The 25759-nt window shown below is 40.8% G+C and overlaps 2 protein-coding genes across 4 annotated transcripts in view; one reads left to right on the forward strand and one right to left on the reverse strand.

Annotated features, from left to right (window-relative positions):
- The window catches only part of LOC126392820 (protein FAM126B-like), a 56789-nt gene extending 39545 nt beyond the window's left edge, over positions 1-17244 (reverse strand). The window contains exon 1 of one of the 2 annotated variants that reach the window (XM_050048480.1): positions 15463-17244. The gene's annotated coding sequence lies outside the window, so the exon portion shown is untranslated. The remainder of the gene's footprint in view (positions 1-15462) is intronic. The other variant, XM_050048481.1, reaches the window with a different exon arrangement.
- Positions 17245-17441: 197 nt separating this feature from the next.
- LOC126393500 (CASP8 and FADD-like apoptosis regulator) lies at positions 17442-22877 on the forward strand. Of its 2 annotated transcripts, none has more exons than XM_050049688.1 (10): positions 17442-17728; positions 17828-18195; positions 18288-18393; positions 18585-18720; positions 20510-20559; positions 20647-20716; positions 20924-20970; positions 21057-21135; positions 21387-21888; positions 21981-22877. In XM_050049688.1, the coding sequence occupies exons 2-10, from the start codon at positions 17900-17902 to the stop codon at positions 22108-22110; spliced, it is 1416 nt and encodes a 471-aa protein (XP_049905645.1). In that variant the 5' UTR covers positions 17442-17728; positions 17828-17899; the 3' UTR covers positions 22111-22877. The 2 variants fall into 2 exon arrangements, with proteins under 2 accessions (XP_049905645.1, XP_049905646.1); XM_050049689.1 differs by having other exon boundaries at positions 17877-18195.
- Positions 22878-25759: the final 2882 nt, after the last annotated feature.

The raw sequence follows: 25759 nt of genomic DNA on the forward strand, positions 1-25759 counted from the left end.
CATTGTGCGGTGTGATAAAACTGCACATTTCAGAGTGGCCTTTTATTGTGGCCAGCCTAAGGCACACCTGTGCAATATTCATGCTGTCTAATCAGCATCTTGATATGCCACACCTGTGAGGTGGGATGGATTATCTCGGCAAAGGAGAAGTGCTCACTAACACAGATTTAGACAGATTTGTGAACAATATTTGTGAGGAAATGGTCTTTTGTGTGTAAAGAAAATGTTTAAGATCTTTGAGTTCAGCTCATGAAAAATGAGAGCAAAAACAAAAGTGTTGCATTTATATTTTTGTTCAGTGTAGATATCAAATTTCATGAAAATCCATCATATAGTATTTCACTAAAATCCAAAACTATCTACCTCATGGTGGCCCTAGGGGAAAGGCTGGGGGATCACATAAGTCATTCATACTGATCATCTGGGCAACATGAATTTCTGTATAAATCTTTGTGCAATTTATGCAATAGTTTATTCATAAGAAATTATTCAGTCTGGACCAAAGTAATAGACTGACCGACCATTTGTTCATCCTACACTACTATCCTAGAGCCGTGCCGCTAGTGTGTCTAAAAAAATCTAGCTTGTCAAATGTGGTCAATTACCTTTTTCCCACCAAAATTAGCATGCATATATGGGCTTTTAAAGCATGGAAAAACTGACATTATGAACAGGCCAGAAAACAGATTAGTAAACAGTAGAAAGGCACTAGAGCTCTTCTTTCCTATATAGAGTTGTAGAGTTTGCGGGACGTTCAGGGTGACAATGACGTTCACGTTATATAGTAAACAAGTCAAGTTAGCCCTTTGAGCTAGTGTTCTGCTAACAACAGATCAGAATTTTTTTTGCCAATACTAGATATCAACCAAACTCCAACTTGTCCAGTGGGAAAGGGGCTAAAGTGATTAATATTGACAAAGTTACAAACAACTGTTGCAATTTTTGTTTTATCTTTAATGTGCGTTTAATTTGATTTGACATTTTTAATAAACAGGGTTACAAATCAAACAAAAATGTACATATTGAATCCATCATGGTGCACAAGCTTTGCTTTCTCACTCTCTACACAATACAATTATATATTTGTATGTTGATTTTATGGGGCTGAAACAGTGGAACCTTTCACACCACCGATTAATGCATAACTGAGAAAGGGGGCCAGTGAGCGGCTTAGTCAGGCATACATTGAAGGCTGCATGTTGTTCAAACCGTACTCATGAGGGAGGAGTAAGCACTGCTCCCTATTCACTCTCTGACTCAGATTGTTTTCATAATGGAGCCTGGAACCTCAGCAGTCGCATGACTCAATAACTACAGCATTTATTAGCTAAGCTGGTAAATAAAAACCCTTCATACAATCAGTGAAGTCAGTCCTAAAATCCAAAACGACACGACTGCTGCGTGTTTACCACGACTCCACTGTTACCCACACACCATGTTAGCCAGTCCTCTCCTCTGCCAGCTGCCAGGACATACAGGACTGACAACAGCTGCAGCATGCTAATCGACATGCTGAGCAGCTCTATAAACAAACACTACAAGCACGCTAATCAAGTCAGTTCTATGGCAGACAGCACGCTTGTATGCTAATCCCACACTGCTGTTCTGTGTACTGCATTTGTGTTTACCTTCATTTCAGCATAAAAAAGAAAAACTCTTCAGCTGGGGCTTGACTGAGCAATACATTAGGTGGCAGGCTTAAGTAAATCAGATGATTATGCCGATAAAAGAACACATTAGCAACAATGCACGACGTAAAACCACGCAGGTTTCGCCTAAAAGCTTTCCCCTTGGAAAATGGAGTCTTATTTCAAATGAATGGAGGGCTCCCTCAAGCACCTAACAATACTCATCATTCATTACAGACGGATGAATCATACAAGCATCCGTGACTAAGTGACTCATTAAACCAGTGTAAACATACACAAGGTTACAGCCCTGCAAAGTACAGGGAACCTCTCTTTACCGCTGCTGCACCCAAAACACAGGAGAGGAGACAGACCTGGGTGTTTTAAATAGTTGGTCTGTCCAAGTAGAAACTGCCTTTACTAGTGTTACCAAAGGTAAACCAATCAGCACTGAGCTTGTATTGGTTCTGTTTCAGGATGCTATTTCACATTTTGCCTGCCAGTGTTGGCAGTTTTGTTGTTTTGGCTGAATGAGTGAACCACTGTTGAGCAGCATCAGGAACTGCTTTAAAAACCACTGAAACATCTGACACAATAAACACATTAATTTGGGTATCATATTACAAATGAGTTTTCTATTGAATATTGTCACAGTTGCTATGGGAGGGACAGAAAACAAACATTTTATCTCCCCACAAAGTCAACTGCTTTCACCACAAGCGTCAGTTCCAAACATGACTTTGCAAGAGTGTTCACAACATCCATTTTTCAAATTTAGGAACATTTGGAAGCAAAATAAGTGTAGTGTTGCATTGTTATAACAAATGCAAATGCCGCAGTGGCCTTAGTCAGCGGGTGTGATAGCTGGCTGCGATGCTTTTCAGCATGACGTGTAAAGAAATGTCTTAGTAAACACAAAAGATGGCTGTTGTGTGCTGTAAACCTCCAAACAAGTGCTTACAGTTTCTCTCATCTGCAGCTGAAAAGCTTTGCATTTTCATGTTTTGTTTGTTTAGCGTACACGCGAACCAGCGCTTGCGACCAAAACTGATGTCCACACACAATTATTTGTGAGTTAAATTATCAGACTGAATTTTGGCAAACTGTCGTGCCATGAGATTAGTGAGGGATTCTGGCAGAGGAGAAAGGAGGCAACAAATCTCATTTTAGTCCCTGTTACTTCAGCAAAGCATGATGGGCCTGTGCTCGTTGCTATTATTCGCCTTTTCTGATGTTTGTGCAGCACCAGGTGCAGCAATGGAGGACGTAGCTGAATATGAAATTCAGTCTGGGCTGTAGCAGTGTTTGCCAGTCAAGGCCCCATGTCTTTGGAACCACAGCATGGGACAGCAGGCAAACAATACGCTTAGAAATAAAATTTCTTTAGGAACAGCAGGCAGGCTGCTTTTCTTTCTTTACTGTGACACAGTAAGTCACAGTGGGGGAACACATCTCTCTCACATGTAAACTCAAAAGCAGTGAAAATGCAAGAATAAAGACCACGTTAACCACAGTGATGACACCTAAAATTAATTCTCTTTGTGATGAAGATTAATGCCAACGTTAGATGGCATCAACAAATTTGAGAAGAAAAAAAAACTTCCCAAATGTACTGTATGTGTGGGTTTGTATCTGTCTGTCTCAACGTCTCCTCTCTGCCCTAAATGAGCAGTGCCAGGTTTCAACAGTCCAACACTGGGGATTTTTCAAGGTCAGCTTAGCTCAGTCAGCCATGAATTATTGAGCTCGAGCAAGCTCTGTGCCTGTTCCGCTTGTGCCACTTCTGACGCTGTCCTTCTTCCTTCAAGTTTGTTTGCTGTGACAATGACAAGCTAAATATCCAACAATGATGGTGTGACCATTTATTGATCTCTTTCTTTGTGTTTAACCTCTTCAACAGGAGGGTCAATGGGTCAAAGACAAGGAGGGATTCACAGGGCTTGAAGCAAGAAAAAATCCTGTGCCTGAAATTTTTTTAGAGGGCATGAAAGGGGGGGGAGGGGTTGGGTGCCTTCTGCGGCTAGGGGGCTCCGGGGGCATGTCCCCCCGGATAAAATTTTGAACATTTGACATCTAAATGAATTAATCTGGTTGGGGCCAGGCAATTTTAGGCAATTATGAGCAACAAGAGGCAGAATAGTAAGACAACAAAAACTTCTGCATTAAAATGTACATTTTACATCAGTTGAGGCTTGAACTCACGACCTTTGACATCAAGGAGCATCTTCTATCTCTCTGAATTGCAGCCCCCAACCTGTAGCCATTTCTCTCTCTCTCTCTTTCTGTGTGTGTGTGTGTGTGTGTGTGTGTTTTCATCTCTCTCGTGTCTAGACCAAACTGAACAAATATTTATAGACGGACAAGCAACATCATAATTAAACAGGCTTTTAATTTTTAAAATTTATTTTATTTTGAAAATTGGCCGGATTCTCTCGTCTTTTCTGTGTCTGACTTCCTGTTTGGTACGATCCGCTCTATCCAGCTTAACAGAAGCGCTCGCAGCTTGCGTGAAAAATAGACCAGACGCCGAACTGAAACACTGCAGTGCGCGAGCCTCCGTGGGCGCTCCGCTTTTCTCAGCAGCCTGTGTGGACAGTCAGTCAGATAGGTTAACATGGGCGCCAATTGAAAACTGCCTCCGCTGCTGGGCGCTGCGCTTCGAATATTCCTGCGCCGGAAATCCAGCACCGTGCCGGAGAACTTCAAGCCCTGGATTCAGTATCTTGCTCAAAGACACTTAAAGGATAGGTCGGATCTTTTGAAGTTGAGTTGTAAGAGGTAATAATTCATAGCCAGTGTATTACATACAGCAGATGTCCTACCTTTATGCCCCCAGTTTAAAGAGGCATGCTGGAGTAAGACATGGAAGCTTAGCAACGTACTCTTGTCTGCTTCAGAGCCAGACTCCATTGAGAAAAACCATGATTTAACATCGCTAAACACAGTAGGTGCTGGTCTCCTGCTGCCTTGATTGGTTATTTTATTCGTGTCCTTGAGTGACTTTGGCGTTTAAAAGGGTTAGCTCAATTTCACCAAAGGCCAATTGTCAATGGAGTCTGCTGGCTTTAAAGAGAGCAAAGATGGGGAGCTGAAGCCGTTAACAGCTTCTCCATCGGAATTGGCTGTCTGACAGAAAGGCAGAGCAAGAAACAAGTTTTGCTAACTGCTTATTTATCTTTCATGGCAGCAATCCTGCCGCTTCTTCGAACTGGGGACGTGCCAACAGACATCGACTGAATGACACCGACTATGGCTAAATACTACATACAACCCTGCTTCAAAAGATCCAAACTATCCCTTTAAGTAAATAGCAATTTGTTTTGCAAATGTCAGAAAGACACAGGCACTTTGATACACTGCATTTGGAAATGCTCAACCATCCAACCCTTGTGGAGAACAATTTTGGAATATCTGAGCAATTGGCTAGGATGGAAATTGTTATCTCCAAAATTATGTTAATTAGGGGACAGGCCCCAAACACACAACTTCAAGTGGGGAATTTTTGGTAATTATGGTAGGCATCTCAGCAGCAGCTACATCAAATACTTGGAGACTGGAAAACACCCAATCTCCAGCATTAGAACAACGGACGAACACCATGATATAATCTGCTTCATATGAGTCTACACTTAACAAGATGAGTAACAGAAATGAAAGTAAGGCACCAGTTGGGGTCTCTTTTGGACTTGTATCACACTGACTGTCATACGTCATACTATGATATGTTACATGGATATTCCAGCAATGCTTTTATAAGTATGTTGCTTATATTGTTGATTTTTTTCCTCTTTTATTTTGTATTTTTGATCTTTATCAAGATTTAAATTGTTTTTCTCACTGTGTCAATACTGTGATGCTCTCCTCAAACAGCACACACAAATATAGTGAGATTTCAAAATGTTATATTCTCTGAATTAGGGCAATTTAACTGCTTAAATTAGAAAACATAACTTGAAACCAATAATTATACTGAGGTGAGCCAACAGCTGCTAAAAAGTCAGGTGCACAAGAATCTAGGGCAAGTTCATGACCACTGTGAATTTGTTTCAGTCTGCTGATTTGCACATTAACACGCAGCGCAGCCCAAATGCAAAACAAAGCACAAAAACACACGCATGCGCGCACTAATTTTGCTTCCTCCCTGCCCAAGTATTCCTCCAACACATTTGTTTTGACAAAGTCCCATGGGAATTTTACTCATCCTCTTCAGTGCATGTGTGTTTGCAGGTGGCCATTCTTCATGAAACATATATAAAAATCATACCACAGTGCACACAGTCACACTGTATCCAGACACTTTCCCCTAGGTAGAGGGATTAACTCTAATACCTGACCACAGTGAACCAGTCGGCTGTAATCTCCATCCCCGTGCCTCTCTCAATCGTAACAAGAACCAGCCACTCAGCTGTGGAGTAGGCTGTCCGCACAGGAATACGATGGGGGTTATTAATAGTAAATGCAGCGCTTAAAAATTACCCCTAATGCCTGGTTTTCTATACAGAATAATGACCATATACAGTTATAAAGATAGTGAGGCCTGACAGGTACACACCTCAGTGAGGCGCCATCTGGTACAAAGGACTTTTGGTGGGTAAAGGTCACAAACAGGCAGGCAACAGTGACTACAGTCAATATGTTCCTGTGCTAATCAATAGTCCTGCCCCTAGGACACGTAGACACCGAAAATGCATAAAAAATACATACCACAGGTAATAATGCATAAAAGAAAGAAAGAGCAGTAGGTGCACAGAACAGAGGAGAGAAGGAGAGAGTGAAAGATTGGCTCCTCATCCTCTCCTCATCTCTCATAGGCCAGGCGAGGGGAACTGAGGCGTACGCACATCCTGGGCTAAAATTAGCTCTGCTGCAGCTGCAGGGCCAGACGTGTTGGGATGGGCCCATGTTGCAACCAAGCACACACACAAACACACAGACACACACGATTCCACCAATTAGACAGGGTCAGCCACAACCCACAACAGCACAGGTGAATGCCAACAGCATCCTGCCTCCTTCCTCTCTGCTCTTCAAACCGAGATATACAAATGCTTTGAATGCAAATGCTGAGTGTGTACACATCCACATGCAGGAGAACCACATGAAAATGCCCTGCAGTGTGCCCCACAGTAGCCTCACCTACACATATCAGCACTGGGATCAAGGAGGAACAGCTTATAAAGGCCTGTGGCATCTGCTGTGCATTTAGTTTGATCTTATTCACATACAATGGGTTGCTGTGCACAACGCCCTATAATTTTCAGACGAGCATCACAATAAGCAAGCACTTAGTATAGATCGAGTGCAATTGTTGAGGGTGTAGTGTCTTGACAAGTCATGGCTTTCCTTACAAAAGGCAAAATAACACCATTATACTCTACTGCTGTCTCATTAGCAAAGCAGTAAGGTGAGTGTTCCCGTGCAGTTTTGCTTTTCAATACATGAAATATGTCAATAATTCACTTTTATTTAAGAACAGAGTAACTCTGTGGGGGGGACCACTGTGGTGCTAAAAATCCTCATGAAGGTTGTGATGTTCAGTGGTTGACCCTGTGTCACAGAAGTCTTGATCCAACACTCACTTATTATTTTTCAGATGTGGTTCTTGATGGTGTTTTATTGAAATGCATTATATTGAAAGGCACTTCTAATATTAAACATCACAAACACGTTATTATAATTATGCGTCCAAAAATAGAGGCCCAGGCCAATGGTTGGCGGTTGGCTGTCTTGGGCCCTAGTTTTTGCAGTGTGTCCCGAACAGCTGACACTTGTCGGCCCTAGCTGGCAGCTTTTTGGCCAGCTGAGCGTATTTAATTGCCGGCAGTGCCCACTGGTGAGAGAAAGCACTCTGATTGGCTCAGCAGGGTTCAGCTTGAGCAAATCCTCAATGCTTGTTTCTGTGACGCATGAGAAGAACGGAAATGTAAGCAAAGAGGGCACAACTCTATTTTCATCTTCATCTCATCTGATGATTCGAATTTATGAATATTTTCATTACGACGTGGTAACCTGGAATAAAGATACTGAACACCAAGTGGTGAGCAAGAGTGGTTTGAAAATGGCGGGCAAATGCTGCTTTGTTTATTGTATGTATCATAACAATGGTTTGAACATCTGCAGTCCTAAGTCTTCCACTTTCCTTTTTTGAATGACAAATACAGACCAAGCCCCAGGAAACAGCACCGGGCTTTGAGGCCAGTTTGGCCAAACTGTGGAATTACAACTTCCATTTACATCATGTGATGTCATTGGGCCCAAAGACTTTTTCCCATTGACTTACATTGTGAAAAGACATCTGTAAATCAGTGGGTATATTTTTTTGAGCGTCACAGTCTCCACAAAATGAGTAGTTTCACTATCGGGATTTGATTCATTTAGTATGATAACGTTTCCAAAGTCTACAGGAGCCACACGATTAAATCATTTTATCCCCATTCAAGTTGGCGGAGGGCTGCACAAATCTCTAGTGTGCTTGCTCTATTGGCCTAACAATGCGGAAGATCCAGGTAATTTCATATCGCCAATTTTTTGGCTTCATGTTCCACCGAGCAACTTTCATTAACAGGACCTCGCCTGCAATGCCATATCCAGTTCTCTTTATACATCTATGATACAGACACTGCCACCTGCTATTATGGAGAGTCATTTCCTCTCAAACACGTATGCTATCTGACTGTTGGCTGTGGTCTTTGCGGTGTGTTCAAGTGCAACTTTTTAGCCCAGACACAGGCAACGTGAGGCAATGCAACAGTTGGCCTTTGTCTCCACTAGTATTTTGATGTCAGTGCACCACCACTTGCTCCATCCTCAAAGAAAACCCTAGAGGTTAATCAACATTTGCTTTAAAGTGTCAACAAAAACTGAACATAACAAGCTTTACAACAGGTAGGATTTACAGCAGGGCCATGGTGCTGTTTTGCAAGGTGTACATAATAAACACTGTAACACAAGGACCGTGAAGTGGAGGGGATTGTTTTTTATGAAAGCTTGGGAGTCACAAGTTCACAGACAGTTCAAACTACAAACACATGACCACTAATTCCACAGTATTTAGCACCGCTGCTGACATGGTGCATGGTGTGTGGGGGAGCAGCTCAGCATTTAACTTTACTCCAGAGAAATGGAGGAAAATGCTGCACTGCCAAATAAGCTGCTCAGCACTCCTCTAACAATAGGCCACCTTGAGCTTTTTTGACATGCCAAGACCACTGCACGGCCCCACAGGCCGGAGACCACAGCCTGCATAACCAAAGGATCAACAAGGGGGGGGTACAAGAGTGTGGGTGCATTACTAGCATTAATACACAACCAATTCAGATGCTACTGGTGGTGTGTGCGCAAAACTGCTGAATACCAAGAAAACCAAGCCAGAGAGCTTGGCCTCTAAGCGCCCTCCCACCCCTGAGGCTCATAATGGTTGTTAAATCAAATTGTTTCCTACAGTATGAAAAACAACAATAATGTGGGCTACAGTTTGGCTCCGTCTATCCCACTGCAGCAGACGCAAAGAAATTACACTCGCTGGACAATGACAGAGTTCTGCTAGAAACTGCTGCCAAGTTAATAAGCATAAGCCATTGAGCCCTGGCCAGACTTTGGCTTGCTCATGAAACACTCAAGTATTTTTAGGAGCTAGACACCTAAAAATCTTATTACGCAACACAAACTGTTCCTGTTGACTGAGTTTATTGTTTACTGTAAACACTGTTTTTGACAGTTTATATTTGATCAGTAAGGTTGCATAATTGTAGAAACCCCCCACCCCTTTATTACCAAACAGTGCTCAGCACATAGGCAGCATTAGCCTCACTAAATGTAAGGGAACACTTGTTAACAGGTGCCTCACCCTCCAGCAAACATCTCCCACAGCTTGATCCAGCAAAAGCCCCCACTTTCCTTCCATGTCCTTCACATCATATCATAACAACAAATAACTGGCAATAATTCAAAGGCTCCTGGAATCAACCGGGCCTTGGCATCTGCTCAACTTCAGACAGGCGCGGAGTCGTGACCAGCGAGCTGAGCGGGAGAGCAGAGAGCCGACCGGCATGAAGGTAAAGCCCAGCAGAAACAGTGGCTCTGAGAGGATGATGACCTATTATCGTGGCTTAAATAAACCGTCCGTGCTGCCGTATTAATGATACAGAGCTTCAGTTTCCTTGCTGACATCCAGTCCGACAGTGGGAAAGTGAATGTGCCTTGTGGTCTCATGTAAATTGTGTTCAGGTCAACAGCAGGAAATGGGATTTCCTTTTGTGAGCATATCTGGTCAATGAAGCTGTACCTTTTGGAGGGGAACAGTCTTAAATGACAACATGACTTTTTCAATATATTGTATGCGGTTACTTCTTTGTAAAAAATGTTGCTAAAAAATATCCATGTGTAACAGCAAGAGGCCTCCAATGACTCTTATTTATTTCATCCACACAGTCCTTCAGTTGAGTTTGGTCACAGTATGCAAAACCTCTGTGTGATGTTCAACCACCCTAGCTATTTTGACTTCTAGGGCACGACTACAGACCAGCAGGTTTGGTCATTTACCAGCCAAAAATATCAAACATTCACCTGCTCCTGCTTCTTGTGTAAGGATTAGCTGCTCTGTCACTGTAAATTGGATACTTTGGTGGTTTGGCACTGTTGGACAGTCAAATTAATTTTTTGAATTTTAGCTTCTGCAGCATGTGCAATATGTCTACATCATGAAAACTGACTTATTACAGTTTGCATAAATAGGTTTCTTTAAGGCAAAAAGTAATGTTTATGACTGTTTGCAACACTTGCTTTCTTGAGTTACAACAGTCCCATAAACTGATGAGAATAGTTTCACTGTATGTGCGCCCAGTTAACAGTATCAGACACTCAAATCTAAAGCTTTTAAGACATTTTCGAGATATTTTTCAAACAAACTTAGGACTGTCTATTTATTATTAAAGCATCGCAGGTTAGTATATATGTAGTCCCACGCAGAAGTTGGATTTGTGTCGGAATATGGTTATATGACTGAGTCATTAATCCGCAGTTTGCCAACAGGCAAGTGCAAAATTAAAAAGACAGTATTAGTTTCAAAGGCAGTTTTAAAGATTTGCAACATCAGGCATGTGGCTTAACTCATTTTGTCAAAAAGAAATTACAGGATAGATACATTAAATTAGATGTTTGTGGCAATTTAGACCTCACAAATTCACATTTAAGGCAAGTTAATTACTTTTATGGCCTTCTTTTTATAAAATTTAAGACATTTTAAGACTTTTTGAGGACCTGCAGACACCCTATCTACACTTCTCCCTCAAACTACATGTTTCTGCTCTACCTAGTCGAAGGATCTAACACTGATTTTCAAAATAGAAAAATTATAGCCTTAAGTATTAATGGCTTTGTTCTTTGTTTACTATCAACAATGAATCAGACAGATTGCGCTAAAATATGTGTTGTAAATTAGCTATTCACTGTGTCCAGTACAGGATGGTGGAATAAAGGTTAACCACTTGAACTGCCAACACAGCATTGTATTAATAATGGAGGGTTGCAAACACAGCACTCGCTGAAATGAACTGAAGGAGGTCAGAGTCTGTGGCACGCTGAAATCAACCGGTCATACTGTACAGCTGAACAATGACAAAGCCTTTCACCACTTCCATGGGAACCAGCCGTTTCCCCCTTAGGGATAATACAGTTAATCTAACCTAATCAAAACATTCACACACATCCACAAAACCAACACCCCGATGATGGCAGCATAGCTCAGCAGCGTAGACCACTGTCTATAACCTTTCACTGCAAGCACCTGTAGTTTTCCGTTTCATGTCAACCACTGTCAAACCAAAAAAAAAAAAGAAGTCTGTGGTCCTGTCTACACATACAGATATTTTGCTCTACCTTTTGGCCTCTCGTGGACATGTTTTAGTTCACTATAACAGAGATTTTTTTTTATATCTGAGATAAGCTATGGCAGCAATGTATCAATCCTTTAGTACACATTTTAATGCTGCTTACATTTCTGCTTTCTGATTACTTGATAGACAGAAAATTTATCTATTTCACTGATTATTTTCTCATTCACCTTTGAATGTGAGAAACTGTAGCGGGCATTTTTCACTATTTTGCATTTTACAAACTAATTCTGCGGATGAATCATGAAAATATTGTTAGCTGCAGCCCTAACCACAAGTACTGCGCAGAAACATCCGTCATCCTCCTGACATGAATTGCATCTTGCAGAATTACCCATATGGTAATACCATCATTAGTTTGGGCAATATACCCTGTGATTCCAAAACCTTGTTGCAATCACGTTTGAAAGCACTGATTCATTTACAAACAAGAGAGTACACACATTATGCTGCTCCACCTCTTTGGAGCCCCCAGAGGAACAGTATGAACTCGTGTTTGGCTGACAGAGAGACAAGTCTCTGAGGGGGGGGGGGGGGGGGGGCATACTGTACATCATGGAGACAGCCAACACACAGACAGAGCTCATACCTGGCAGTGCAGTGAGTCAGCAGCACCACAGCTCTCCACACATCCAGCTGATTCTCAAGTCTGTCTGCACGCAACACGACTCGAATGACTCCACTAAGTACATCGAGAACCGATTTGGATGCTGAATGACAACAAACAAAAAGGAAAATACCAAAATCTATTTACGAAACGTCTTGTGTCCAAACTCTCCAGATTTGATGTTTCTTGTTTGCTGGACCTCAAGGGGACAACAACAAACACAGTGATTCAGATTTTCTCTACTGGAAGGAGAGGAAGGGCAGGGGGCTGGCTTCCTGTGTGATCCTCTGGCTCTGTGGGAGCGAGTACAGTGGAAAATAGCCCCCACTGCTAATCCATGGCAGGCTAATTACAGCTTTGATCCCCTAGGCGTGTGCATCACTGTAGGTGGGAGGGAGGCAACACACTCTGGGGCTCAATACACTTACGGTTACCTTTGTTTTGGTTTCGAGCTGTCTCAATAAGCTGCTGCAGACATGTGGGCAACACACAACAATGCTGTGCATTATTAGTCAACTCAAGAGTTCATAGGAGTTTACCTCAGCTTCCAGTGAATCTCCTTTGAAACCATTAGGCAAGCTTAAGAGTTTTATCCAGCACATGACTAACTCCAGTACGCTGCTCGATAAGTGATTTCTCCAACTCCACAATATGATATGATACCTTTTAGGGCCTCATCAAAGAACTTGGGCTGAATAATTTACCATTTGTTACACTGAGCAATAGAAGAAACTCAACTCCTGGAGACAGAGACACAGATTAAGTGGGTAAGTGGAGTTTCTGTCTAAAATAGGCCACAGCTCTGATGATAGCCTAGTCCCAAAACACACGGTGGCAGAGATAGAGTGAGGAAGGAGGAGAGAGGAGGAGGATGATGACTGAGGGTGAGCAGCAGATGGCATGGAATTATCTGGATCTTCAGCGCTACATCTTTGCCCATGATGATGACGCCATTATTTTAGGGGGTTAGCTGACTTATCGTGACCAGTATCACACCAAGCAGCATTCATTTTCATTTACTGATGTCAGTGTTAAAAAAAAACAAACAACAGTGTATCAACAGTGAAAAGATCAACAAGAAAGCAACTTGGCAGAAGTAAACTGGCTTGGCAGAGCAGAGAGGAATGAATTAGTGATGTTGCTGTTGTAAGGAGTGTTGGTTGCTGCTGGTAACTTTGAGCATTGAACTATTGGTCTGATGTAAAACACTGTCCTGTCCAAGCACAGTTCTTCAAACAGCTCAAGTCTTCAGCCAAATAGTTTCAGTCAGTGGTTCTTAGGGATGCGTGACATTGGATTTTTTGCCACTATCCAATATGCTGATATATAACAACTCATTTGGCCGATAACCAAAACCAATATTGATATTTTTTTTGAAAATTATGCAACTTTATTCTCTGAATCCTCTGACTGAATATACCTTGTTTCTCTGTACGCTTTATTTTTTATATGTATGTCAATTTATGCAGGCCCACTTATGTAATACCCTAGTTTAAGATCATGTAGCCTATTTGTGTTTGCATTGTGTAGTATTGTTATTTCATTGTCTGATTTATATGCATTTATAGAGAATGTTTCCTTTAAAATTTGAAAAGGCCTAGGGAAAATAATAATTCACAGCCTTTTGTTTTCTAAGAGTGTCATTTTACTTTGTGGTGGTTGAATAAATTTGAAAAACAGATGTAAAAACTTGTTTTTAAAGCCCTGACAAAGACCTGCAGTGGTTGAAATATGTTTTCTGTATTTTTGGAGCGCCTGAATTACCTTCCTAAGTATCCTTTCCTTTCCCGTTCTCCATGAGCATCTGACACAAGGTTTTGATTTACGTTTGAATATACAGAGCAACCAGTCATCTCTCTCTTTTTCTCAAAAGAAAAAAAAATATATATATTGGTTTGTCATATCGGCAGAAATAAGCACGTTGGCTGATTCTGATATTTCATTTCAAAGCCATTATCAGCCGATACCGATGATGTGCCAATATTATTCTGCATCCCTGGTGGTTCTCAAACTTCTTCTGTCATGCCCCCCTTCAAAAGCCAGAAAAAGTTGATGCACCTTACCCTACAATTTTTTTAATCAAGCATTAACAATGAGTGGGGTAGCAGCTACTAAAAAGGGATCCATGTTGAACTTTGGTGAAACAAAGGTCAGCATAATAGCATCAGCGAGTCCCTTGTTCGTTTATTTTTCCTACAAAAAAACAAATTCATCCAACTTATTTCACTAAGTATTATTCCTTGGGTCACACACGCCCCACCTGCAGTGTCTCTATGCCCTCCTAGGGGGGCCTGCACCACAGTTTGAGAACCACAGGTGTACATATAGGCACCATGCTCTGGGCTCTAGGTCTGATGCTCCTAAACCAGCCATGCACTGTGCACTCTCACCCTTTATTTACTGACTTAACACATCTCAGTTATTTGCTCATACCTAACAAAACATGGCCACTAGGACATGTACTTACGTACATAAACACAGGCATGGCCATTTATATGTAACCTACATACATTGGCATGGGCATTCAAGTCACGTGGTACTGCTGCAAACTCACATGCATGATGGTATGAAATAAAGCCAGGCCACTCTGGCTGACCACATAGGAAAGGCTTATTCAGAGACTGTAGGTCTGTACATGAGACTACTTATCAGACCCAACCCTTTAACTTTAGTATGAGATGTACTAGATGAACGTTAATGCTGCTTTTAGCACTTCAAAGTTGTTTAAAAAACCTTGAGACTTCCGCTTAAAATTTCAAAATAAAACACATTTTGAATGAACAAGCTACGGCGTTTTTATGGTGTTCAACCTCAAATGGATTTAGTGAACATATTACAGGACCAAATGTACACTGGTTGACATGAAGTGACACCCTACGGACTGTTTTACCTTCAACACCGTAGCTAGCTAACGTGTTGACCGGGTGGTTCTGCGCAGCTCTGTTAGCCGGATAGTAAACTGCTAACTGGCTAACGGTCGTTCCGACACTGCCACGACAGCCTGAACCTGTATGTCAACGTTAGCTACCTTAGCTCGGCTGGCATGCTGTTAGCGTGCCTGTCCTAGTCAGCAGCTGCTGGACATCCTCATCTCTCATGTCTCACCAGTCGTGACCAGGCCGAAACGGCTGGCTGCTGGCTGCCTGGCTCCAGCACCGAAGCATCTGCTCTGTAGCTAAAGACAGCCAACACTTGTGTCAGCCCGCGAACGCTGAAGCCTCCTCGCCGCGGGTTTACATCCACACCGAACACAGTGCTGATGATGGTCCAAGTCAGCAGCAGCCGTTGACTGCGACTACCTGGAAAATCTAGACTGTTCAGGTAACGAAATACTCACCCGGACTGAAGCTGCTTATGGCAATGTCACACGGTGACTGTATCGGGGGTGGTGTTGGCCAAAAGCGGTCACCCAGGTCGAGTATCTTTCCTCCAAATGATCCCTCTCTCAGCAAGCTACACCTCCGTATGATCTCTCCACACTGCAATGGTGCTGAAGCACAGCGCGACACGATTGGCCAAACTGAGCGGAACTCAGTGCGCTTTGGTAAGCAGAAAGCTCAGGCGACCTGCAGCGGGGAACAGAAGTGGTGCTTTCATGACTGTGGGAAAAACCAGGATCATGGCTTGAGCGCACTTCTGCAGTTAGTTTTTCATATTTATAAAGAAAACCTTAACAAACCGATTTAACTGCACATATCCAGGATGCATAATTTGACAGCAATAGAACACTCAAAGCAGCTTAATTGGAAAACATTAAACAAATCAAAATATCCAAATAAATACATGCAATCTAAATTTAATTACACCCAAAGCAGAAGAGTCCCTTTATTTGATTGTGACTGAAGCCTATTTATAGTTGCCTCGGTGTTAAAAAGATGACGTGCAGAAAGCAATCGTACGGTTACTGTGTTACTACAGGGATGTCATAATAGGGGGAAAGATGGGAATGATTACACAGGGCTCCAATGGGAGGGGGGGCCTCGAAAAGCCTTGAATAAAAACTTGGTTTTCTTAGCAAATTTTTTCCAAAGTAATAAGTAAGTATAAATAAATTAAATTGGCTGAATAAATAGGTTGAAAGACTAAACTTTGTATAAAAAAACTGTGGAAGCTTTCTGGGGCCTCTCTCACCCCTTAGAGGTGCAAAATCGTTCAGTCCACCCCGTACTAGGATTCATCTCTAAACGCAGTCAGAGCCGAGCGAGTGACTGCTTATACTGTCATGTCTTTCCGCAAGAAAGAGAAATGGGGTTCCAAAAAAAGAAAAGAAATAAAGGAAAGGGAGAGAAAGAAAAATGACCTTGTTAAAAAAAAAAAATCAAAAGGTGCATTGAGTCACATGGATCCAGAGAAGGATGGGGGGCCCAGCCCACAGAGACTGCTTAGGCATAGGGCCCAGAATACTGTGCTACGCCCCTGTGTTTCTATGATATTTGCAAAATACTGCACCCACCAAACACAATTTAATCACAAATAATGTTTAATACTTTCTCAAAAATTCTGTAAATTTAAATCATAATGCGGAGACTAATCCTGTAACATTAGCAACACCAATTAGAGCTGCAGCTAATTGTGTCATGGTGAAACGCCTGCAATCGGCATCAATTTCACTTATTGTTTTATTTATTTTTCCAAGCAAAACACCACTCATTCGGTGGTTCTGGCTTTTCAAATGATGATTTCATTTCTTTCTTTTCATTTCTTTCTTTTCATTCTTTGTCATAAGATGTAAAGTGATTATATATAGGCCTATGGGTTTTGGACATTTGGTTGGACACAGCAAGCAATTTGAAAACATCACCTTCGAATGTATGAAACTGTTTTTCCATTTTACAGACTGACCTATTAATTATAAATCATTTGCATAATAGATTCAGCCACCAAACATGATCTAACCATAAAGGGCGTGGAGTTTTGTAAATAAAAACTAGAAACAGTCTAAAAACATAACCCTTTTTATTGCAGTGTTTTTAAATACTAGCCCTACTCATGTTAATGTGAATCCCTGTCCAAGTCTTATACAACACATACTTTCTGTCTCAGAGTGAGCAAACTAAGATGGAGCCAGATCCACAGTGACAGGAATATAATAAAACACATGATGAAAACAACTTAAGAGGCAGGCTTACTATAAAGTGCTTATAAGTGGTAACTAATGACTTGATTAATGCTTTACAGATCAATAGCAAGCAATTAATAGTACTTTCTATTTGGCAACAATACAGTTATAAATATTATAAATGAATCCATCAGCTCTGCGGTTTTTTTGAATGCATTGGTCTGTGCCTTTAAATTTTGTTATCACAGAGCTGCTTCCTGCATGCTTTCACTTTCACTTGGAGCTGTTATCTCGAGCTGTTGCAGTTTTATACAACATAGAAGAATTACGGTATTTTCACGCATCCATTGCGTAATCACTAGTGCAAATGCGTTTTTTTAGTCGTCGTGCATGATTAAAGAACGTACTGCTTGGGTGTATCCTGCTGTGGTGTGGTGAGGTACTTCCCCAAATATTTTTAGTCGTGCGTCAGCCTTATAGTGTGTGGGTTTCCTATAAGTTCCTCCTACGTTGTTCCTCTGCTGTCAGTTATCCACGTCGCCTGGTAGGTTGTTTTAATTCGCTAATCATTTCACTTTGTTTTATCTTCATGATTTTCAGTTTATTGGAACTAACACTGTATTTAATCTGATCCGGTTTATAGACACAGCGGCCACCACTGGTAAGTTTCTGTTTGTTGATCATCTTATCAGCTCCTACTCTCCTACCTAAGTCAATGGCTCATCTGGACCCACGTGAGCTTCAGGCCATTAACCAAACCGTGGAGGCTCTCAGCAGCTGTGAACGCAGGAGGCTCTTCTACCTGTGTGAAATCCTGGACACGGACAACAGCGTGGCTTGTGTGAAGGAGATGCTGAAATCTAAGGTGATGTTCCACGAGAGGGGTCACCTGTTCCTGGAGGAGCTGATGCTGCAGTTGAAACGTTTTGATATCCTGAGGAAGGTGTATAAAACCAGCAGGGATGAGGTGGAGATGACTTTGAAACACAGGCAGGTTCTGCCAAGATTCAGGTGAGATGTGTTTTAGGATGTCATACATATTGTCATAGTCAAAGTTCACATACTCTTTGTTGCTAAAATGATCATGATTTCTCTTACTGCAGAGTATTGATGGCTAATATAAATGAGGACATGGCCGATGAAGATCTGAACAATGTGAAATTCTTGTTAAGCACCACGTTACCTCGTGAGAAGATGGAAAAAGCAAAGGTATAAAAATAAGAATGAAGTTAGGTTTTGTTTTCACTTCTTCAGTTTCTCATTCTTGTGTGTGTGGGAGGGGAGTTTTGGTGGGATTCCACTGGACTCAAAAATGTCAAACATCGTCACAGTATTTTTTAATTTTAATTCAGAGATAAAAAAAGATATGAACAACTTCCTCTTTTTCTTTTGTATTACAGAGTTTCCTGGATGTGATCATTGAACTTGAGAAACTGGATAAAGTTTCACCTGAAAGAGTTGACGTTATAGAGCAATGTTTAAGAGACATTGACAGGGTCGACCTGGCCAAAAAAGTGACTGCATACAAGATGTCAGGTGAGATTGTCTTTTACTTTTACCCTTTAATAGCCTTCTGAACGGCTTCGTGAGGAGTTTATCGCAAACAAGAAAATACATGTGAATGTGCAAAAGAATTCTCAAGTGAAATCTGAAGGTGGTGATCTGTGAGGTTAGTAACTTTTATACTGTATGCAGAGTACATGTGAAGTATGAAATAGAAAATGCTCAAAATAGGACCTGAAAATTATTTAAATAAATTTATTTTAGTTGTCTCACCATGCCACAAAATGTTCCATAAGGCCTATATGAATAGAAGAAGGAAAAAAAATGACAAACAAGACTCATGGCAGCTGACGTTCAGGTACCACAGACAAACATAGTTCCTAAATCTGAGAACAGAAAGTACGAGAACATTTTTTACACAGAAACGGAACAGGAACCCAACAGAAAAGCTGCCGAAATGACACTCTATTTCTCAGTGGACATGCATTGTCCACATACTCTTAACAGTTCAAAAGTGTATTTCATCATGTTCCAGGATGTTCCAAGTAATTGTTTTTTGCTGTTTCCCAGATTTTTATATAAAGTAAAGTATAAAACAAAATTATGGATGCACCGATTTATTAGCTGAACATTGGTATCGGATGATATTCGACTACCTGCAAATAAGATGACATTCACTGATGGCAGTGGCTGGTGTTTTCTGTTGTGGCACATCAGTTTTGCATAGGCTAAATTTTGTGTGTCGGTTATTTGCAGTCAGACTCAGACAACATTAGCTAGCATACCAAGCTGCAGGTTCAAAGAGGACACTGGTCTGGATCTGACTCTGGCATGATGTAAGAGGGCAATAGATGCCATGTCCATGTGTGGTTTGTTTTCATGTTTGCTTTCAGTGAACAGCTGTGTGTCTCACATTTTGGATAAGTAGGGAAATAGACCGAGCTGCAAGAAGGCAGGTAATCACAAGTGCTGTATCACAGGCAACTGGACTTGCTTGAGTTTCTTGATGACGTTTTGCCTCTCATCCAAGAGGCTTCTTCTGCCTCTTGGATGAGAGGTGAAACGTCTTCAAGAATCTTCACCTACAAAAAAGGCAGATATATGCTTCACTTTGTAGGAAGGAAAGCATGCATCTTACTAAGAGGTAGGCTATGAGTGGGGGTTTTCCTTTCATCAATATTCTGAAGAGAAGGCGCACTGTATGAGAAACAAACAACAACAATAAAAAAACAACACTATCGGCATAGATCAAATTGTTATTTTAAACATTGGTGTCGTTCCAGGTGTATCCCTACAGAAAATGCATTCATTTTCTGTTTCATTTAACTAACAAAACTGACTAAGTCTATCTTGTTCATTAATATCACCATATTCAGTAGTGTAGTGGAGGGTTAACACAGGTGTATGGCGTGTACCCACCTCTTTGTCCGGCCATTTACAACAAACCCACCTAACAGCCAAGAATCCACTGAAATATATCGGAGAGTGTGCCCACTTCATCCTCTGTAACCCACCCATCTGCCCAGTAGTACACTCACCTCATCAACTACCACTGAGCACTACTGAGCTGCACTACTGAGCATAACATCCAGTTCTAAGATGTACTGTAACGAAATCTCAGTCAGACGAATGTCGGATATCTTTCTTTGGGGCAGATTAACTTGTAAACAAACTCTGTATTTATTTACCAAACCACATGTCATAAGTTTTAGCTTTTAGCCTTCTAAAAGTCGACTTTTCTGGAAGAAGAATTGCAAAGTACTTTAAATTCTACTTTATTGCTGTACTTTTATTCACTTGTATTTCTGTCCATGTTTCACAGTTGGAACATCTGAGGGACATCAGTCTCAACAGCAAAGGCACAGACCTCCTGTAAGTAGTGCACAAGTTATTCATCACGTAAAGTTCTTTTCACTCTATTGTAAAACTAATACTTTTGAAAAAACATCTTCTCTTTAGGATCCATTCCCCGCTGCAAACAGTTCCCTTTCTCTACAGCAAACAAGACCAGTACAGTCTCTGCAAATGGGTAAGACAGGCTGCATGCTAGCACATTACAGCAACTTCAAAAGACTTGTGTTTGCCAGCAAGTGAAAAATACCCTGTCATACCAGCCGAACTTGCAAAAGCAAACATTATTTCAACTGTGACTTTATAGCTGTGTTGTAAAAACAGTTGGAAAGCCCCCGGTCACTCACTGTATTTCACTTTTATATTCATAACACTTTGCCAACAGCCACAGGAAGCTTACCCACGCCTGTCTACAGAGAGCAGAACTATCAGGTAAAGTTTCCCTCCTGTATGTTTGAATATGTTTAATTAGTGACGTGCATTTATGAGACATGTTTGCTTGCTCCTTTGCATTACAGAGACAAGTAGACTGCTACAAGTTTAACACCAATCCCAGAGGAGTTTGTGTTATCATAGACTGCGTGGGTAATGATGGAGGTGAGACACAAAACACTTTGTACCTTTAGTTTAATGGTGGAATAAGTATTTAGGTCTAAGTACTAATGCCATTGTTAAAATACTACATTACAAGTGAAGAGCTTGCATTTAAAATCCTGCTTAAATAAGAAATACAGCAGTATAACCACCAAACTGACTTAAAATGTTAAATTATCAGTACTCATTCTGCAGAAAAAATTGACCCTTACAGGCCGCTTTAACTCTGGTTTCACCTTTCCTTACTTATTCAGACATGTTGGAGCAGATGTTTAAGGCTCTCCACTTCAAAGTGGTCCTCTACAAATGGCTGAGTGTGGATGGCATTTATTCAGCTCTCAGTGGGATCAGAGAGAGAGAGAACCTCGAAGGCGATGGCTTTGTCTGCTGCATCATTAGCCGTGGCCCGGCAAACCACATCCTGGGTACGGACTCGTACGCCACAGGTCTAGGCCTGGAGTACGTCAGACGTCTTTTCACTGCTGATAACTGCCCCAAGCTGGCTGGCAAGCCCAAACTCTTCTTCATCCAGAGATACAGCGTTGCCGAGTGTCCGCCCCGTGCCAGGAGGGAGCATCGGGATGAGGATCTGGAGACGGATGGGTGTGATGGGATGTCCAGATGTGACTTCATCCCCACAGATGCAGATATATTCTGGAGTCACTGCTGGACAGATGAATATCAACTGGGGCAACGACACCATCACTCCATTTACCTGAAGGCTCTGACAGACACCTTGCACAAAGGTCAAAAGAGGTACGGGCAAAGATTCAACAGCAAATCCAGTTTCTGACTTCAGATAATTGTCATATGAGCTACAGACTAACCTGTTGTTTGTGTTCTGACAGGAAAACACATCTTGTTGATGTTCACACCGAGGTAAACGGGGCCATCTTTGAACACAACAAGAGGAATCCTGGAGAGAAGTACCACATCGATCTGAAACACACTTTGAGGAAAGAGCTGTACTTACAATAGAGGATTTATCACCATCACTTTCACTTCACCTGCAATACTGTCAGCCACATATTAATGTCACGCATTCTTTGCCTTAGAAGAACCCTTGTTAGTGTGTATGCAGTGACACCTACTGGTTAAAGGTGCTTATAACACTTGTTTTTACAGACGAAGAAAAACTTATTTAACAGGTTGTTTTAAGTGTATTTATTTAATGTTTGAAAAATCTGCTTGGACATATATTTTAATAGTTTCATGACATATAAATGTACATGAAGGACAAAACAATCATGATAACAGTAACTCTACTACTTCTTAACCCAAACCCAAAGCCAGCAACAGCAGCATCAGGGAGTTGCAAACAACTCACCCAATCAGAGCCTAACAAAAGAGGTAAATGTCAATTTAATTTAAGACAAAAAGTAGAGTTGTATCTACTGTACATGTAATATGTAACCTTTTGTTTTTTGAAGCATTAATGTAAAATACATTTTCATTGCTTCACAGTGCAGCTAAAACACACATGTAGTGCCTGAATTTCTTATAGCTACATACCTTTTAAAAACCTGTGCAGAAATGTGAAAATGTTTAGTTGAATTAAACACTATCTGTCTATATCTACTTTTATCTATTAACTTTAATTATTACTTTTACTTATTTTTATTTTATTTATTTTTGTCCGATTAAAAGTTGCTTTAAAAAAGTGCCATGTGAATAAAATTTCTTCTATTATTAATACTCACATATATCTGTTAAATCCCAATATCTAAATAAATCCCACAATATTACATCCTTGTAGGCTACTAGCATCATTTCATATTTAAGTGTAATTTTGATGTATCCATTTATTAGCTGGGTTATAATTTCATTATATCTTTACAGTACGTAAATGTTTGAGATCATGGTGTGAGCCTGTGAATCAAGAATCAGACAAGCCTTTATTGATCCCAGATGGACAAATACAATCAGTTTAAAAATCATACAGATATAGATACAGATCCTGTGGGACTACCAGATCCAGACTGACAAACTGGTGATGGCTAACCAACATTGTGTTGATCGACAACAGAAGAAGGCAGTGGTGATAGATGTAGCAATCCCGAATGACAGCAACATCAGGAAGTAGGAACATGAGAAGCTTGAAAAATACCAAGGGCTGAAAGAAGAGCTAGAAAAGATGTGGGGAGTAAAGGCAACAGTGGTGCCAGTGGTAATCGGAGCACTCAAGGCTATGACCCCCAAACTGGGAGAGTGGCTCCAGCAGATTCCAGGTACAACATCTGAGGTCTCTGTTCAGAAGAGTGTGATCCCATGCACAGCTAAGATACTGTGCAGAACCCTCAGACTCCCAGGCCTCTGGTAGAAGACCAGACTAAAGGAAAGACACAGCACCATCCCCGTGGGGGCATATCTATATCTATATCTATATCTATATCTATTTCAAAAAAAGGTCAACTGACTAAGAAGAGAGTTCTTGTTATCACACTATATAGTCTTTGGGCATATTGGGTTACTTTTTAAAAACATATATTCAATCATATTTTAGGAGAAACTGTAGTCCCACGTGCCCAAAGACCTACTATGATAAGAAAATGATTGTATCTCAGAAACTACAAGTAGCATAATCAATAGGCCTATTTGGTACCTATGAACTCATAACAAGTTGAATATAAAAGATATGCACACATATTCAGTGTAAAAGAAACATATATAAAGACACTTAATCAACTCAGTTAGCATCTTAGCCCATTTTTCAAAGCTCCCCTCTTCGTATGGTAGCAGCAAGACACTCCGACCCAGACGAAGAGACACAAATATGTGTTGTTTTTAGTTATCTAACATCTCTTTGTGGAGTTTTGTATTTGTTTAGCATGTCTTTGTGGTTGTTTTGCATCTCTTTGTTTTTTTGTTAATGCCTGTTTGTGGTTGGTTTTCTTTTCTTTTTTTTCTTTTTTTTCTTTACATCTCTTGGGTTCTTTTGTGTCTTTTGTGGCTGTTTTACATCTTTATGAGCGTGTTTACCGTCTCTTTGGGGATTCTTTTGTTTCTCATTGTGGTTGTTAAGTGTGTCTTTGAGGTCGTCTGATTTTTCTTTACAGCAAGATATGTTAACATGCCTAACTCAAGTGCCCCCTGACCCTTTGGGCCTCTGGGCATGTATCCATCAGGCCCATTCAGTAATCCGTCAAAAACTTAGTGTTTTTCTGTATTAACAACAGAGGGGTGGACTTGAGTCACATCACTTGGACTCGAGTCAGACTCAAATCAGAAATTCGATGACTTTAGATGCAAGTTGACAAATTCGAAACTTGACTTAGACTTAAACACCAATGACTTGTGACTTCACTTGGACTTGAGCCTTTTGACTTAAAAATACTTGCTACCTTTCCCCAAGACCAGAGATTAACAAGTGTGTTATTTAAAAAGTGTGCCACAAATTCATTAATTTCCTGTTGTTTTTTTTCCCTGATTCAATAAACATTAACAGTATTTGTTCCCAGTAAGATCCACTTTGTTTAATACAATCCAACAGCATCTAATCAAATTGCACAAGATAACCATGAAGAACAAGGAAAATCATACGAAAGATAATTTTGTTTGCATATAAAAACTATGCAGTGGTCAACAAAAAATGAATTGCAGTATACAAAATGTGCAGGTTGAAAATTGCAGCTGAAGATGCAACAACTTCCGACAAACTTGTTCAAACACATAAATACAAATTTTAAGAAGCATTCATGATTTTTGTAAATTTAATATAATCTGTTGTTCAAATAAAAGTAAGACACAACATGCTCACTCACGATTAAACCTTTAAGACAGGGTGCTGGATCCTCAGTGTAAGTTTTAATAATGTATAGATCAGGACAACACTGCAATTTGCAATTTTAATATTGCTACACCCATGTCTTGATCTTTATATAATCTGTTGTCAAAGCGGCATTACTTCTGGTGAAGAATGCATTATGACTTGTTTAGGGCTTAAATTTAAAAATGTAGGACTTGGGATTTGTCAGTGTTGACTTGGTAGCAGACTTGATTTAGGACTTTACTGTCTTGACTTAGGACTTAACTTGGAACTTTTCTTGGGACTTGTCATTGTTGAATTGGGATGTGACTTGAGACTTGTCATCGTTGACTTGTTAGTCTACTTGACTTGGGACTTAACTGTCTTGACTTAGGACTTTACTTTGACTTTTCTTGGGACTTGTCATTGTTGATTTAGTAGCTTACTTGACCATCTTTACTTGGGACTTCACTGCAAAGACTTGAGACTTACTTGTGACTTGTAATACATTGTTGACTTAGGATTTGACTTGGGACTTGTCATTGTTGACTTGGGACTTGACTTGGGACTTGTCAATGTCGACTTGGGACTTGACTTGGGACTTGTCATTGTTGACTTGGCAGTCTACTTGACTTGGGACTTAACTGTCTTGACTTAGGACTTAACTTGGGACTTTACTTGGAAATTGTCATCGTTGACTTGGGATCTGTCATTGTGGATTTAGGACTTGACTTGGGGCTTGTCATTGTTGACTTGGTAGACTACTTGACTTGGGTCTTAACTGTCTTGACTTATGACTTAACTTTGGGACTTATAATTTTTTACTTGGGACTTGACTTGGGGCTTGTCATTGTGGATTTGGGACTTGACTTGGGGCTTGTC

Source organism: Epinephelus moara, chromosome 7 (assembly GCF_006386435.1).
Source record: "Epinephelus moara isolate mb chromosome 7, YSFRI_EMoa_1.0, whole genome shotgun sequence".
Lineage (NCBI taxonomy): Eukaryota > Metazoa > Chordata > Actinopteri > Perciformes > Serranidae > Epinephelus > Epinephelus moara.

Coding starts and splice junctions, on each gene's coding strand:
- LOC126393500 (XM_050049688.1), top strand. CDS start 17,900: ATGGCTCATCTGGACCCACGTGAGCTTCAGGCCATTAACCAAACCGTG. Junction 18,721..20,509: donor GACTGCATACAAGATGTCAG/GTGAGATTGTCT, acceptor CATGTTTCACAG/TTGGAACATCTGAGGGACAT. Junction 21,889..21,980: donor TTGCACAAAGGTCAAAAGAG/GTACGGGCAAAG, acceptor GTGTTCTGACAG/GAAAACACATCTTGTTGATG.